At 44.6% G+C, this 17,435-nt stretch overlaps 2 protein-coding genes across 4 annotated transcripts; both read left to right on the forward strand.

The window, feature by feature from the left end:
- Nucleotides 1-58: 58 nt before the first annotated feature.
- cebp1 (CCAAT/enhancer binding protein (C/EBP) 1) lies at nt 59-2,071 on the forward strand. 2 transcript variants are annotated; one of them, XM_018698172.2, is made up of 3 exons: nt 59-172; nt 774-1,058; nt 1,135-2,071. In XM_018698172.2, exons 1-3 carry the CDS (start codon nt 170-172, stop codon nt 1,438-1,440), a joined length of 594 nt encoding a protein of 197 aa, XP_018553688.1. In that variant the 5' UTR covers nt 59-169; the 3' UTR covers nt 1,441-2,071. The 2 variants fall into 2 exon arrangements, with proteins under 2 accessions (XP_018553688.1, XP_050922969.1); XM_051067012.1 differs by having other exon boundaries at nt 1,168-2,071.
- Nucleotides 2,072-2,387: 316 nt separating this feature from the next.
- slc22a17 (solute carrier family 22 member 17) lies at nt 2,388-16,920 on the forward strand. 2 transcript variants are annotated; one of them, XM_018698173.2, is made up of 11 exons: nt 2,389-3,546; nt 3,671-5,003; nt 5,775-6,299; nt 8,815-8,918; nt 9,904-10,058; nt 10,252-10,417; nt 11,037-11,161; nt 12,859-12,964; nt 13,054-13,277; nt 14,870-14,981; nt 15,271-16,920. In XM_018698173.2, exons 3-11 carry the CDS (start codon nt 5,823-5,825, stop codon nt 15,545-15,547), a joined length of 1,746 nt encoding a protein of 581 aa, XP_018553689.1. In that variant the 5' UTR covers nt 2,389-3,546; nt 3,671-5,003; nt 5,775-5,822; the 3' UTR covers nt 15,548-16,920. The 2 variants fall into 2 exon arrangements, with proteins under 2 accessions (XP_050922968.1, XP_018553689.1); XM_051067011.1 differs by having other exon boundaries at nt 2,388-5,167.
- Nucleotides 16,921-17,435: the final 515 nt, after the last annotated feature.

Genomic DNA, 17,435 nt, shown 5'->3' on the forward strand with positions numbered 1-17,435 from the left:
GTATTTACAGTGTGTGTGTGTGTGTGTGTGTGTGTGAGAGAGAGAGAGAGAGAGAGAGAGAGAGAGAGAGAGGAAGTGATGGAGCGACCATCATCATCACCATCAGAGTCTACCTGCCTCCTCTGACTCTGAGTCTCAGACCGAGTCCAGGATCCTGAAGTCTGAAGTCATGGTGAGTCTCATCACTACTTTGTCCTACTGTTGTTTAAACTAACACACTGTTAAACTCTTGATAAAGTTAATCAGGATGATAAATTTAAAAAGATCAATCAGCTTAAAATAAACTGTTTAATTCTGTGTTAACAGAACATAACATAATTAATGATAATAATCAGAGTTGATCTGAGCATTTCTGTCTGATGAGGAAGAAACTGAAACAATCATGTACATTTAGATTTATTATTTTTCTCTGTGTTGTATCTTTTGTGTTGAAGCTGCATCTGACAATTATTTTATTATTGTCATTAATCTGTTGATCAGTTCATCAATTTACTGATTCATTATTTCTGTCTATAAAAGTTTTCTGGAACTCAGTTTCCAATAGTTGACATTTCCAGGAAATATTTAGCCATGTGGAGCTGGAACCACTAATTTTATTTTGCTCATAAACATACAATTATTAATTATCAAAAAGTACATGACTAAAAGATTAATTTACCAGTAATTTCAGATTTTATTTACTGTTAATTTACTGTCAAAAAACGTTTATCTTGCTGATGACAGTATTTTCTCTTCATATAAACTCTGATGCGTCTGGTCCTGATCCGGTCCAGATGTCTGATTCCAGGCCATCCTCTGTCATCCAGGAGTGGGTGAGCTCGTACCCGGGTCAGGCCCACTTGACCCCTGTGGGCCCGGGTCAGTCCTCGGCTCAGCTGGCCCAGATGGATGTGATCCCGTACAGCCAGTCTCAGGGGATGATGAGGGGGGGTGGCGAGGACCGGTTGGCCGAGCAGATGATGGGCCTGTCCTACCTGCCGTACTCCGCTTCCTGTCTGGGGAATGCCTCCAACTCAGTGAGCTCCACCCACCACCAGAGCCACGGTGGCTCTCAGCAGGTGAGGCCTAGGTGTCTGAGCTGAGCCTGATGAAAACTGTTTGATCTGGTCCTGAACTGGTGTCTCTGACCTCCAGGACTTCTCCCCCTTTCTCCTGCCCACCCTGAAGGCCCCTGTCACCAAGAGGAGCATCAGCAAGGACAGCGCTGAGTACAGGCTGAGGCGGGAAAGGAACAACATCGCTGTGAGGAAGAGCCGGGACAAGGCCCGGAGGAGGATCCTGCTGACCCAGCAGAGGGCCCTGCAGCTGCAGGAGGAGAACCAGAAGCTGCAGCTGAGGATTGGACAGCTGACCCAGGAGCTGGACACTCTGAAACACATCCTGTCACAGCGACACCTGCAGGGAGCCGAGGACGGAGCAGCTGGGGAGTCCAGTATCTGAGACCAGAACCTGGTGGTTTGTAGTTTTTATTGTCAAACATGTTCAGCTTTAACTGTTTGTCCACACTTTGCTGTCATGCTTTGGTTCAGTGAAGCTTAAAGACACCGCCCTCCAACTCATCACAGATCAGAGTGAACAGAAACAACTTTTACTATTGGGAAATCACATTTTCAGATATTAAAACATCAAATGTCTCTGGGTCAGATTTGACCTATGACCCTAGAGCTTGTGTTGTGTTATATACTGTTGGTGGGTCTGAGCTCCAAATAAACTCAGGGAGCACAGAGTAACTCATATTTCTGAGCTCCTGAAGGCATTGTCCTCCTACATGTGTAATCCACTCTCTGATTTGATTTGAAAAACATTTCCTGATCGTCTACCTGGTACTTCTTGTCAGGGGCAGAGATGATTGTAAGTGTTGTTGCCCAACAGAGTTTCACAACAACCTGTGGTTTGTGGAGGATTCACTGAAATCTAAGTCTCTCTCTGTCAAAGACTCTAACTCTGTGAGATTACTTGAAATGATTGTGACTCAGATTGTAAAGATTTCACCTCTAATGTTGTTGAATGTGTTTTATAAATTTATGGTGAAATATTTTCTTAAATAAATCAATAAAAGTGTGTACCTTGATGAAGCTGTGGTCTGATCCTGACTATGAATCTATCAGAGTTTTCTCAGTGATCCTCCATCATCGTACTTTGTCGTGCACCTGCCACGTTATTTAGCCTGAGCAGTCAGTCGACCACAGAAACGGACGCCGGGCTCTGGACCGTTGTTCACCAGCGGTTTCCCTTTGTGGGATAGGCGAGATTTCGACACAGTGGAGGACGGAGACGAGGAGCAGAGATAGTATCAGTGTTTGGGGCTGTCAGGGCCTTCCTGTGGCTGTGATGGTACTGAAGGGACACAGAGATAGGAGGGGGGCAGGATGGGCAGGAGGGGGGGCAACAAGAAAGACATAGTTTTAATTTATTTTCACCCAAAACTAAAGTCATATAATTTAAACATTTGTGTCAGAACAACTGTTCAGGCTGAAACACTTCAGTTTCTTTTTCCTTTTTCACTCAGATTCAGATTTTTTTTTCTCCACCTAATCTCTGTTCTCTGATCTGTTTTATTAGGAACAAAAACCAGATGAAGCAGAATGGACACAGGTCGACAAGTTGTCTTTATTCAGAAACAATAAAACACTGGCAACACATCTCTCTTTAGATTACAGATTAGGACACAGGACAGTGTGCACAGTGCTCCGATCAGACTTTAACAGATGAAGGCTGTCACAGACCGTCGTCTCCTCTGAGCTTCATCATGACTTGTTTGTGACCGAGTCTGTTGAAATGTCCTGCAGCGTCGTGTGGGGCAATCTGTGGTCCCAGGACTGCAACATCTCCACAGAGTGAAGAAAGACTGTGTTTCACCTAATCTCTTCCACGTTACTCAACACACCAATTTGAACTCCCCCACAGCCCCACAGCCCTTCCGACTGAATCCCCCCACAGCCCCACAGCCTGCTGGACTGAGGCTCTCACAGCTGCGGCACTCACAGATCCAAACAGAATAGAACCAAACAGCAGAAACATTCACTTTATTCCTCTGTTTCATCACTTCCACTCTCAGACATGTTCACAGCTCTGAGATCAGAGCTTCAAGTTCCCACCACACAGTTTAAATCATAATCAATAAGTCAGAGCCCTGCAGTGACAGATGCTCTGTGTCAGGAGACAGGTCATCTGTCAGGTCAGGGTGTAGATGGACGTGGCAGCCATCATTGGACAGTTAAAATAAAACAAGTCTCAGTCTCAGTCGTCCTCTGTGACTCAGTGTCAAACCATGACCAAACTGCTGCCTCCATGAGGACAGACTGTGTAGCTCAGCTGAAACCAGTGGAGATCATGATAGCAGGTGAAGCAGCTGCTACAGTTTCCTCTGTGACAAGCACATTGTCCTGTAACAAGACTGGAAACCTTAAATAGCCAGAATCTGTTTCTTTTTCCTGCTCATTCAACTCAACTTGATTTATTATTATTTCACTGAAGCAAACCAGTTTTAGTTTCCCTCTTCAGGACCAGAGAGGATAAACTGGCTCATGTTGATCTGCAGTGAAGGTGAATTTGCTTCTCAGTGAATCTGTTAGACTCAGTTGCAGCAGATTAATAAAAATATCTAATATAAACTGTGTGAAACATTTATCTCCTTTCTTATCTCGTTGATACTGATGATGAAAACCAGCCTGTACCGTGGAGTTGCAGAGACCTGGACCTGTCCCTGGTCTGATTTATGGCTCCACCATACGGCAGATGTAGTCCTCCTGTAGCAGACGGCACACTAAGGACAGAGGTCTCACTCTGACACGGATCCTGTCAACCACCAGGTTGTTGTTTGTTGTTGATGTTTTACCCTTTCTCTAAGTGTGAAAACTCATTACTGTAATAAAACCAAACATTTACTGTACATTGTATTTTTCAGAAACACTGGTTCTGTCTTCTGTTCAGTCTGAAACAGGCTCAAAGCAAAGAGGTTTAAAAGTCACAGTGTTCACACTGCTTCTTTTATGCAGACTTTATTTAACTGTAGCAAAAATAAATTATATAAATGACAAAAATGTGTAAAACTTAAATATGAAGCATCAACAGATCAGAGAGGCATTATCAAAGTTATCTGTTCAAATAGCATGAACAAATCTGATCACAGTGAGAGACTGAATAATCAATTAGACTGATCGCTGATAGGCCTCAAACTAATTATTATTCTTATTATAAATTAATACACACTGTCTATTTTTTAAAAGTAATTAATTCTCTGATCTGAATGTCAAACAATAATAAAAACTGTTAAAGTTTCTAATAGTCGTTTCTGCCAAACCAACATTTCACAGTCAGACAAAACAAATAAAAACAAATGGTTTCATCGCTTATCTTTAAAAACCATCATATCCAATGGTATGTAGTCTGGACGGCCATGAATTGTGTGGAGGTGTTTGATCGGTGTAATCAAGTGATCGGCCCCTGTAACTCCAGCCTGTGTAGTGAGTACAGAGTGATGAATCGTCTTTATAAACGATCTTTGTCCGCAGTGAGCCGAGGGGACGTCGCTCTGACGGATTTAGCCGGGTTTTGTCGAGGTGTTCCGGAGCCTCTCGCCCCTTTAAACAGCCTTCTCCTGGTGCAGTTTTCCAGCCGCTCTTTGTCCTCCGCCGGCGGAGCCACGGCGCGTTTTCCTTTGAGGTAAAGTCGGACACGGTGTGATGACCGAGGGTAATGTCGGCGGGCGGAGACGGTAGCAGAGGGTAGGACAGCGGCGTCGCATCCACCGGCGGACATCCTCACATCTCCAGGCAGCGGAGGGTTCACCGTGCTCGAGACTAACGACGGTCCGGTGTCCATTTGTTGTGTTTGTCAAAGACTACGACACTTCTCCGGAACGGACATGTCGGTAACGGACGGAGGCGCGGAGGAGACGCGGTGACTGCGGAGAAGAGTGTCCGCTGAGCCTCCCCCCTCAGCCCGCAATGTTTGGACGTGTGCACAAGGCGACGTTACACATTTAATCACGTTTGAACGGAGTAAGTAACGGAGTACTTGTAACGACAGCCGTGTCTGAGCGGTCTGGCGGAGCAAGTGTGATCGGCTGGCCCAGCTGCGTTAGTTCCTCCCGGTATATTACCGCGTTGTTCCATTCACACCACCTCTGTTGTTCGGTTCCTCCACTGAGGCCAGCCGGCCCCCGGTGGGTGTTACACCCCACACCCCTCTGTTAAAACTCTTATATAACTCTCTGGGATTCCTCTTTAAGACTTCATGTGTCAGGAAACACAGGAACACTAGCTGCTGGACCAGGTCCACCAGGATTGGACTAGGTCCACCAGGAAAGGGTTAGAACAGGACCAGGTCCACAAGAACAGGGTTAGAACAGGACCAGGTACACTTGGCTTGACCAGGTTAGAATGGGACTTGATAGGGTTAGCACAGGTTAGGACAGGACTAATTAGGGTTAGGACAGGGTTAGCACAGGTTAGAACAGGACTAGACCAGGCCAGGACAGGGTTAGAACAGGGCTAGGACAGGACCAGGCTGGTTTAGACTGGGATAGACCAGGCTAGATAGGGCTAGAACAGGGCAAGGACAGAGTTAGACTGGATTAGTCCTAGTTAGACTGGATTAGGCCTTTGACTCCACTCTGTTATCAGAGTCAAAGAGAAAACAGACACAATTTAGTCCAGGTCCTGTTAATGTATCCTGGGACAGACCTGAACCACATCAGACCTGAACCATGTCAGTCCTGTCTGAACATTTTAAACTGTAGAATAATTCTGTTCCTCTTTTTCCTCCCACAGAGCCCTCCCCCATCTCCCCCCTCACTCACCTCCACCTCCAACCCCCCGATGATGACATCCCCAGACTCACCCCCAGTGGTGTCCCCCTCCCCATGCCCTGCTCCCCCTCCATCCCTCCCCTCCTCCCCTGTGCCCTCCTCCCCGGCCCCGTCCTCCTCCTCCCTCCCCGCCCCTCCCTCACTGCCTCCCACAGGGGAGGTGATGGTGCTGGCTCTGGGCAGGAAGAAGCAGCGGGTGCTGATCGCTCTCTCCATCCTGCCCAACCTGTTCCTGGCCTTCCTGCTCTCCTCAGACCCCCTCATCACCCTGTCCCCGCCCCACCATTGCCACCTGCCAGGGCCCCTGCTGTCCCTAGAGGCATTGAACACCTCCCTCCCCTGGGAGAAGAGGGAGAGGCTGGGGGAGGGCGGGGGCCCGTCCCAGTGTAAGCAATACGTGAACGGGAGCCAGACGGCTGTGGTGGACTGTGAGTCTGGCTGGGACTACAACGTTACTGAGGGGCTGAGGAACAACATCGTCACTGAGGTATGGTTCGACCCGGGTCCTCCTGAGCTGTCTGTTTTTGGCCCAGGTCCTCCTGTTCTCTCTGGGTCTGGTCCTGGTTCACTGTTTCTTTTCTTTGGCTTTCTGTTGTGGTCTGAAGTCTGTTTCTGTTTTTATCGCGTTGCTGAGTGTGCAGTCTGCAGTGTCTGATACAGCTGCACATGTCTGAGGCTCTGAGGCTTTGAAGGACCAGACCACAGTCTTTATATCTCAGTCCACTGACTGTAAACTGCTGCTGTACCGATCCAGGGACATGGATCCTCTGTGATCCATCATAGTTTCTAATTTCCTTAAGTCCCATAGTTTTGTTGTGCTTGTGTGGCGATGGGGATTGTTGTGACAACTCCTCCTTGTTGATGCATTAGCATCTTCTAAGAAAACACACCCCAGTGTAGCACCTGACTGTCAGAGGTCCAGTTGAATTGTGGGTAATGTAGTGATTTTCTGTGACAGTAGTGTGATGGTAAACTCAAGCTAATATTTACTAATATTTAACAGAGCTGTGTCTCCTGAAAACATCAGCCTGTACCTGAACCTGTATCAACAGAGTCAGGGAGGTTTAACCACAGTCACTACTGTTAGAGGGTGAAGTACCCAGGAGCTGTTAGACTGCTGGTCCTCAGATCAGTTGTAGTTCAGACCTGGATCTCAGTATAAGACCTCTGATCTGGGCAGCTGGTGTCTCTGTGTGTTTTCATTCCTCTGCCCTCTGACATAGAAACCACGCCCAGTCCTTGGGTCTGTGGTATCAGGGTAGCTCTCTGGTAATCCATTCATACCACTGCAGCTGAGGACACACTGCCAGGAAACATTTGATTTGTGTAGAGGAAGAGGAAGCTCACAGTCTTCTTCATCCCTCAGACACAGATGTGTTTGACTCTGTCAGTTTCTCCAGAGCTGCTTCTCAGGAGGCAGGGAGCAGGAAGTTTTCTCATCAGCTTCACCTCAGTCAATGAACACTTTGTCACTTTAGGACCAGTACACTGATTGTCTCTGATACAAACATCATACATCTTCCTCCTGTCAGAAGAGCTCTCTTATTTATATATGGATGTATCAGGCCCTGGAGGGAAATATGACCAATCAATAAGCAGCTGATTTACCTGTTCTTATAGGATCTTTGCATCAATATAATGAAGTCAGGTATTAAAGTTTTCTCTGTCACCGTCCTTTAACCTGTGGTGTCCCTGTGAAGTCTCAGTTCATCCAGAGAGGCAGAGTTCCTGTTTAAATATATCTGTAGGCACCGACCTGTGCTCGAGCCACAGTCACCAAACTGGTCTGAGGAGCTGATAAACTCGTCTGTGTGCATTTTCCCTCTTTGTGTCATCAGACCATTCTACCTGTATGACTCCACCTGTATGAACCCTTTACCTGGTTACAGCTGATATAATGTGTCAGGCTCAGATTATCTAGGCCTATATATATCAGCCCCCTCTCCCTGTAGATGGTGAAATGGTTTTGCTATCAGCAGCAGCAGTCAGTGACAGTAGCTTAGCTGTTACTGTAAATCACTGGCTCGACTTAATGTGATTAAACCTCAGATCTGAGAGCAGATATCTCAGTTTCTCTTTGTTTCTATGAGGCTGCACTGCTTTATAACATCTGACCAGACAGTAATACCACTGTTACAGCTGACTGTCAGGAGTACACATTCAGTCATACAGTTCTCAGATCTGAGCCAGAATTATTGAGCAGAAGTGATCCTCATGGAAAAACCACTACAACAGTTAAACCACATCCACAACTGACCAGGAACAGATTTTCTCTGAGAAGTAATTTTCTGAAATAAAAAGTCAGTTTTTATTTGATAAACTTTTTTCTGCAGTTTGGACCAACAGTGGTTTTAAGATATAATGTAATGTAAATAAACTTGAGTCAAAGTAAGTAAATAGATCAGTTTTAATTTGTCTCAGTAATGTAAATTTCCCCATTGTGGGGCTAATAAAGGATTATCTTATTTTATCTTATCTTAATGGTATTAATCTTCAAACAGAAGATTAGAAAGAAACAGTATATTTTTGTTGTCTTCAAATCTGGACACATAACACCTGAAATACTACTACTACCACTACTACTACTTCTACCACCACCACCACTACTATTACTACTACTACTACTAATAATAATAATAATGATTATTATTATTATTGTTCACGGCCAGCTGTAAAGTGTGTGCAAGCTTTGTGGGTTTCTACTTTCCTTCATGAGTTTAATGATAATAACCAGTTCACAGGTAAAACAGGAGAATAAATAGTAGATTCATTAAAACATTTTTATTGAAACTTGATTTGAAATTATATGAAATTTGATTTTTCTTCTCTCTGCTGCTTTAAATGTCATTAGAGTTTATATCGATTATTAATCAGTTTCTCCTCATTACCATGAGTGAAACAAATGAATGAATGTATTTACTGATTCTGCCTGTTCTTTACCTGCTGTTTCTCTGATGTTTACCTGTTGTTTTTTTGTGTTTCCCCCTCCCTTGTGTGTCCAGTGGGATCTGGTGTGTGGTCAGTATTGGCTGGTCCCAGTGGAGGAGGTGTGTTTCATCCTGGGTGTCCTGACTGGCTGTCTGGGTCTGGGCTATGCTGCAGACAGGTTAAAAAAAAACAAAAAAAAAAAAAAAAAAACACACACACACACACACACACACACACAGTGACTGAGAGATTTCAGGTTTTTATTTTGAATAATTCTGTTTTTGTTTTTCATGTTTTCAGTTATCATCATGGGTTACTGAGATAACAGACTGACAGTTAATCCTCCAACACTACAGAGTGAAGGGGTCTGAATACTTTCTGTGATGCAAGATGTGAACATGTCCATCTGTCTGCAGCTATTTGTTCCTGACTCAAGAGTTTCAACCCTCAGAGTGACAGAGACATGTTAGAGTTAGTATCTGAGTTAATGTTCAGATCATTGAGTTATAGATTCACTCTGTGTGTTTCCTCTGTCAGTTAGTTAGCTGGTGGTCAACAGATGTAGTGTCTCCTCTCTGAAGAACATTAGATAGACCAGTTAACAGAACAGTGACTGAAACACAGATGATAGCTGAAGAACATCAGCTGTATTCAGTTTGATTTCAGCAGATACACCCTCAGATAATTGACCTAATGTATCCAGTGTGTGTCGGCTGAGTTGTCGGAGTGAAAATCACACAGGGGAAACTGCAGTTGTGGGAGCATTGTGAGGGAGATGATGCCGGTTTAATCAGCTAACAGCCTTCATTAATTTGCTAACAGACTGAGCATAGCATCTGTTTGTTAAGACTAGTGAATTAATGCCGTCTCCTGGGAACACACAGGAAACAAAATGCTGCACCTGCATGAAACGTATCACTTATACTACATACAGCTTTTATTTCTGTTCCTGTCACTTGTTCTTTCTTGTTTCTGTGGTTGTATTTTCCTGGGTTTTCATTTTAATCAGTTTGTTCATGTGTTTTTATGATGTTAAAGATTAATTAACATCCCTGTGATTTAATTAAATCCACTTGAAGTGCAGTAGTTGACGTTTTCCATTAAGTGTAAAATGATTAAGTAAGTGTGTGTGTGTGTGTGTGTGTGTGTGCGCGTGCGTGCAGGCTGGGCAGGTCTAAGGCTCTGCTGACCTCCCTGACCCTGACGGTGGTGTTTGGGGTGCTGGTGTGCGTCTCTCCGTACCCCTCCATCTTCATTGTCATGCGTTTCTGTCTGGCTGCAGCCAGTGCTGGAGTCTACCTCACCCTGTACATCACCCGTGAGTAATCTAACCTTTGACCTTTGACCTTTACATACACTGTGTTGGTTTGAGTGAGATAGATGGAGATGATCTGATGTTTTTCCTCCTGCTGCAGTAACTTTACTGTGTGTGAAATCTCAGAAACATGTGTGAGCTGACAGTCTGTCTGAGTCTGGACATCTGCTTGGGATCTGCTGTCTTTGTGCGTCAGGTCTGGAGCTGTGTGAACCCTCTCTGAGGCTCCTGGTCACCATGTTGGCTGGCCTGATGACCGTGGCTGGAGAGCTGCTGCTGCTGGCCGTGGCTCTGGGCTGTCAGTCCTGGAGGGGCCTGCTTGGAGCCGGGGCTGCCCCGCTGACCCTGTTCCTCAGCTACGGGTATGAGTTCCTATTGATGTGAATCAGAAGCATTTTTTCGAACAAGCCTGTGAATATTCTCATTCATCCAGGTCATAGTTATCCCAAGGAAAGTTTAATCATAAGCAACTGGACTTAGTTGTAGTCTAGAAGACATTTCACCTCTCATCCAAGAGGCTTCATCAGTTCGTGTTCGCAGATGACCAGGCTGGGACTGGTCCAACTTGGATGATTCGATTAAAACTTTCTTTGAGATTTGTTTTTCGAAGCGAAGGAACCTGATGGTCTTCAGATAAAGTGTCTTGATGTCGACTGACTTGCTGAAAGCTTTGTTGGACTGTATTGATTCCTAGACTCCCTGTCACCCTGAGCCTTTCAGGTCACGTCAGACCACATTAGACCACTTTCTGTTACGAGATAAGCCTTTCACTGAAGTTTCTAAATCAAATCAAATAAATCAAACACAGATTATAGACAGATTACTGCCAATGAATTTCAGGTTTTAATATGAGTGGATTAAGAAATAACTTGGTTATTTTCCACATGGAGGCAGTTAATCTGGATCACAGCACTGATCCTTCATGTGTTGGTAAAGGTCAGATCAGAGAGTGAGTGCAGTTTGTGTTTGTCTCTCCTGCAGGATTCCCGGGGTGTTTCCAGAGTCCCCTCGCTGGCTCCTTCTGTCAGAGCGATCTGCAGACATGAACTCATTCAGCGAGAGAAGAAACTCCAACAGAGACGTGAGGGATGACGAGAGCTTCACAGGTGCCTCACGTTCCTGAGAGCTGAGTTCTTAATTATAAATATGTTCCTTATTGTTCTGCATCTCACTACATGAGCACCTATCATGCACCAGGAGGAGGTAATGAGGCTCAATTAGGACTCATTATTTATTAAAGACTTGAAGTTCCTGCGTAAAAGATGATGATCTGAGCTGGATGTTCACATGTTCATATCTGAGGAGGTCGCTCCTGTTGTAACAGACTCACAATGATATGTTTGGATCTGACAGAAAAGCCAACAAACTTGTCATCAGTCCAACATCACGATGAATGTTGGCGGGTATAGCATAATACAGATTTCATATAGAAATGTGAATAATATTTGTAATGATAATAATGACAGTTATAATAGTAATAACAGTAATAGCAATAAGACTATCCATCCATCCATCCATCATTTATACCAATTATCCGTTAAGGGTCGCGGGGAGGCTGGAGCCTATCCCAGCTGACATTGGGCAAGAGGCAGGGTACACCCTGTATGGATCGCCAGTCCATCGCAGGGCCAACACATCGAGACAAACAACCATTCACACTCACATTCGCACCTACGGGCAATTTAAAGTCACCAATTAACCTAACGTGCATGTCTTTGGACTGTGGGAGGAAGCCAGAGTACCTGGGGAGAGCCCACGCGGGCACAGGAAGAACATGCAAACTCCACACAGAAAAGCCCCGGGCTCAAACCTGGAACCTTCTTGCTGTGAGGCAACAGTGCTAACCTCTGCACCACTATGCCGCCCGCAATAATTATAATAATTTCTAAATATAACAGCAGGTGTTGATTGGGATTATAGGAGCAGCAGGAGGCTTGTCATCACAGATCAGACTCTACAGCTCCAGAGGCAGAAATACCTGCAGAAAGAGACAGAAGAGGAGAGAGAGACGAAAAAGCAGAAGTTAGGGATGAAGAGAGAGGACAGAGAAAGAAACAAACCGCCTGAGGGAGAAAACAAACAGTTTGAGTGATGCAGTGATTTTAAGACAGTTTACAGTAATCTAACATGGATTATACTGAATACTGAGTTTAATTGATGCATTGAGACTGACCCAACCCAGTGATGGTACAGTGGCAACAGGTAGAAACCAGAAATAAGAAACAGAATAAGGTGCTAACTGAAAGTTAAGACGGAAAGATGAGTTGTAAGTTCTCATCAGATTCAGCCTGTCTAATGTCAATAGGGAGGTTGTTTCAGAGGAAGGAGGCCTGATAGGAAAAGGCCCTACAGCTTGCTGACTTAATAATAATAATAATGAAGGATCAGAAACATTTTACTGCAACTTTGTGAGCAGATATTAAGTTCTATGACTGTTGTATTAACAGCTAAAGACTGATTGATGTCACAGTGTAACATGGCTGCAGCCACAGTTAATGACACATGATGGTTATTTATTATTAATTGCTGCAGAGCTTTCAGCTGTATTTTGCTGCCTTCATCAGTGGATGGATTTTTCTAACTTGCCACAGAGAGACAAAAAGTGTTTATTAATACATGAATGAAATAAACATATTAAATAGTTGTAGTTTCTCTGCTGCAGAGCTCCTGTAGTACCTATCTGTGATAAACCAGGTTCCAGTGTGGACCAGTGTCTGAACATGAGGCAGCAGCTTTGGTCTTTCTTCTCTCTGCTGTTAATTAATCAGAGGAATCCTGTTTTTGTCCTGGTTGTTTTCTGCAGAGCTGGACTCAGAGTCGGCCCTATTCTCACACCCCCACCTGTCCTTCCCCGAGCTCTTCCACAGCAGGAACATCTGGAAGAACATGTGTGTGCTGGGCTTCACTTCGTAAGTCATCCCTCATCATCTTGCTGCTACTGCAGAGTGTTTCCTCCACCTCTCTATTTAAACCTCTCTCTCTCTTTGTCCATCCTCAGATTCATCTCTCACGGTATCAGTCACTGCTACAGCTCCTTCAGAGGTGACGTCAGAGGCACTGCCCCCAGCTTCTATTGGATGTACCTGCTGTCTGTGTGTGCAGGGGGTGGGGCCTGGCTGCTGCTCTGGGTGACTGTGGACAGGTGCGGTCGCCGTGGCATCCTGCTCCTCTCCATGACGATGACGGGGCTTGCCTCTCTGATCCTCCTGGGACTCATGGAGTGTAAGGATGATGTTGTTTTTTCTGAGGACGTGTAAAGTTAAATAAGGAGAGATATTAAATATTCCCCCTTCCCCCCTCCCTCAGAACTCACCCCCTGCTGTCAGAGAACTGGTATGTGACGCCTGTATCAGCAGCAAAGTCCTGGGCTCAGTTTTTCAAAAGGTTTAATCCGGATTTGGTAATCCTTTTTTTTGCTATCCATGATCACGTAATCCATTTGACTTTTGAGCCGGTTTTTCAAAGCAACGTCGGATTGGATCAATCTGATCCAGATAGAAACTTTTCAGGATCACCAAATCTGGATAACCAGCACTCAAATAGGATAGGAAATCACAATGTAGGAACCTCAGAAAGCCTGCAACATAACCCTTGCCTGTATTGTCCTGCACAACATCGCTACCAAGCGCAATGTCCCTCTGTGTGCTGACAATAATGCACCTGAGCCCCTTGGAGACCCTGACCAACCTCCTGCATTCTGCCAGAATGAGCAACAAGGGACACAATAGTTAGACACTTATTTCTGATTTGGATTTGTTTTGGATTTCAAAAACCAGTGATGCCATTGCTTTGTTATTCTGTTTTATCATCACATGCATCACTAAAAATAATCTAAAAACAAAACAAAAATATCTTTGATTGTGATGAATACACATTAATTAATGACAGAAATTAATATATTATTTGTGGTCAATATTGACAGTTGTTTGGGAGATTATTTTATGAGGCCAAACTCTTTCTACTTTGCTGTAGACCTATACTGAAAGGCTGAATACCTTATAGCTTACCTAATCATTGTAGCCTGATGGATGAACAAATCAAATTAAAACCTTATGAATAAACAGGATATCTTGTAGGTTATACTGCATGATCCAAATATAGTATTATTTGATACAATTCTAAAGTTTCATTATATTTTGGGCCTGAAATCCACGCTGAATCCACCCTTCTGATGGGATCAAATTAATCCAGAGTTTTTGGATCAAAGTGGTGATCCCAATCCTACTAAAAAGTTCTAAAAAACCCAAACTAAAGGTTTGATCCGGATCAAAACCAAGATTGGATTACGTGATCTAATCCGATTACATAATCCGTTTTTTCTTTTGAAAAGCCCATTTTCAAGATTTGATCCAATCCGTTATCCAAAATCAGAGCGGATTACTTTTGAAAAACCAGGCCCTGGTAGTTAGTTAGGCCTGGGTCAGATCAGATCATTCACCCTGAGGCTCACGCTGACCTTGTTGTGTAATAGATTACAACCAGATGGGTTCAGCTCATGGAAAAGTCTGATGTAGGTACACTGTTGCCTCCATGTGGCTGGAACTGAGCCTGACACTGACTTAATGTAGGACACTGCAGAGGCAGCAAAGTCAAAGCTGTGTCAGGCTCTACTTTAATCATGCATCACAGACTGGGGGGGTGGAGGAGGTGTTTGGGAGCTCCTCTTCTGTGTCCGTTGTTAGTGAAGGAGGCCTGAGCAGGTTGATTCATTTCAAATCAGCAGGTATCAATATCTGAGGCTGGAGAATAAAAACACTGCACTTGATCAGGGTGATGCATAATAATCCCCCCACACACTCTTTTTTTCCCTGCAGATCTCAGTGAAACGGCCATCACAGTTTTCTCTGTGCTGGGTCTGTTCTCCTCTCAGGCCACTGCCTCCCTCTGCATCCTCTTCACTGCAGAGATCATGCCCACCATCATCAGGTATGACTGACTCTGTCTTCTCTCATTGCTCTGGAGGGAACATCTGTCCACATGTTGAAGGTGTTGTCATGCATTCAGAGCTGCAGGAATGACTCAGGACAGAGCAGAGAGGGAGTTTCCATCAGTAACTGGTATCAGTCTGAAATTACAGCGTGGATTATGAAGGGATAAATTTCACTTCTACACTCTGGTTTTTGTACAGATGAAACAATCTAAAATTAACTAACTGTTTCCCCGTGTTTCCAGTCTTTATGCTAAGCTAACACTCAGATGTGATGTGTCTGTGCAGGGGCAGTGGTGTGGGTGCCGTCCTCGCCCTGGGCTGTGTAGGCCGCCTCAGCTCGCCACTCATGGACCTCAGGAACCACTATGGCTACTTCCTGCACCATGTGGTCTACTCATCCCTGGCCCTGCTGGCCGTGCTGTCCATTCTGCTGCTGCCCGAGAGCAAGAGGAAGCCCCTGCCGCAGACACTGGCCGACGGCGAGCAGTACAGACGCCCCCCACTGGGCAGGAGGAGGAGGGACAATGTGCCGCTGCTCGCCACGCCCAACCCAGAGACCTAAAAGACCCAGAGAGACGGGGGCTGGACTGAGATCAGTCAGAGTGTGTCACCGCAGAGGAGGACAGAGCAGCTGCTGCTTCCTAATATATCATCACTCCTCACACAGGCCTGAACTGCCATCTTTCTTCATCTGTTTCCTGCCATCCAGACATGACTGAACACACCTTTATCTCTTCATGACAGACAGCACCAGCACACTCTGCTGTACGCCGTCCTCCCATGTATCTGTCGTAGAGGTGTTAGCTGCTTCCTGCTGACGAGGCTTGGACATTCGTCTTTAAGTCTTCTTAGCGTCTATTGTTGTTGTGTTTGCTGTGTACAACACAAAAACCTGCTCAGAAGTACATGACGGTGGATTTTGCAAACTTTTCTGTGATGTACAACTTCACTATCTGACTCTCCAACCAGGGGTGCAGCTCTCTGACATATGTCATAACACTTAGCGTGGGTGTAAATACTCTAGACTTTCTTTAACTTCTGGGGGTGTCAGAATTTTGTTAAAGAAGCAGACCCTGAAGCTGAAACACAGTATGCTATGCAGTGGGGGAGCATTTTGAAACATTATTTTTAGAGACAAAGGTTAATTTGACCAACAGTTAATTAGCTGTTATCAGGATCAGGATCAGTGTAAAACCAGAACAAACAGGCCTTTAATCAGGAAGCTGTTGAATCTGGCCTGGAGCCAGCTATATTTATATCTTATTTATGTTGTCAAGAAACATAATCAGTAAAAAATCCAGAGGCATTTTGAAGTATTAAGCTGAATATAGTTAAATTGGGTTGAGATGAGATGGCATGGAGTAAACCCTCTCTGCATGTCTAGAGGTGTTGAAGGGCTTGTTCTCTCTCTTTCCTTAGAAGCTTCTAATTATTAATACCTCTCTAGATGACCAGTCTCAGCTCTAACTGAACAGACGGGTACCTCAAGCTGTGTAACCAGGCTCATATATTTTTGTCAGGATGTTTTGTTGATGTTGGAGAAAGGGCCTGATGACGATGCTCCATGAAGAGGGCACTGGAGCTTCAGACAGACCCCCGACTCCTCCTGGTCCCAGAGGATCCCTGTCTTCCTCCTCACTCTAAGCATGGGATGGTGTTTGAGGGTGTGGAGGACTTGGGGTTTTGATGTGGAATCTGATGAAGTGGAGTTCTTGCAGGACTGATGAAGGACTCTTTGCTGACACGTCCTCTATCAGCCTTTGATAGTTTTTATTTCCTCTGTATGTTGCCCTCAACAAATCCTAACACTTATACACTGATTATTACTATCACTATGATTAACTTGGCTCGAGTCATATAATGTCTGACACTAATGAGTATGATGCTGTTAACTCTATAGCCTGATTTCATGTCAAATAAAACTGGTTCAATTCATGAGATGTGGAGATTTTTAAAGACTATGAAACACAGCCTAATGGTGTATATTACCCCTGATCCTCTTCTCCTTCTGGAGCATAAAGTGCTGTGGCTGTAACAAACAGACCAAACTCTATTTCTAATTCTTGATATTTTGAGAGTTTCCTGGCTGGATATCAGAGATGAATGCTGTTTTTTTAACCAGCTCTTGACATGTCTGGACAGGATCTGAAATTCACTGGTCAGCTGAGAGAGGTCTGAGTAACTGCTGCTGTGATCACTCTGGATATTCCACCTGCTGGAAAAGACTATCACTATGATATCACCTTTGATCTTTGACCCTGCTGGTTGACTCCATTGTTGTATGTATAGTCCGGCCATAAGTATTTGGACAGGTACACATTTATTGTTCTTCAGACAACACTAGAATAGAAAGCTAGACATTGAGTTGTATGTTCAACCTAGTCATCTACATTTACTCTTTCTATTAGAGGTGGTTTCTAAACCAGCCTGACAAATAAAAAACACAACAG

Source organism: Lates calcarifer, linkage group LG24 (genome assembly GCF_001640805.2).
Source record: "Lates calcarifer isolate ASB-BC8 linkage group LG24, TLL_Latcal_v3, whole genome shotgun sequence".
In the NCBI taxonomy this organism is placed as follows: Eukaryota; Metazoa; Chordata; class Actinopteri; family Centropomidae; genus Lates; species Lates calcarifer.

Bases quoted from the DNA above. Each gene is read 5' to 3' on its own strand.
- slc22a17 (XM_051067011.1), top strand. From the start codon at position 5,823: ATGATGACATCCCCAGACTCACCCCCAGTGGTGTCCCCCTCCCCATGC. The intron at 6,300-8,814 runs GTATGGTTCGAC...TTGTGTGTCCAG, and splicing joins GGAACAACATCGTCACTGAG to TGGGATCTGGTGTGTGGTCA. The intron at 10,418-11,036 runs GTATGAGTTCCT...TCTCTCCTGCAG, and splicing joins ACCCTGTTCCTCAGCTACGG to GATTCCCGGGGTGTTTCCAG.
- cebp1 (XM_018698172.2), top strand. The intron at 1,059-1,134 runs GTGAGGCCTAGG...TCTGACCTCCAG, and splicing joins GCCACGGTGGCTCTCAGCAG to GACTTCTCCCCCTTTCTCCT.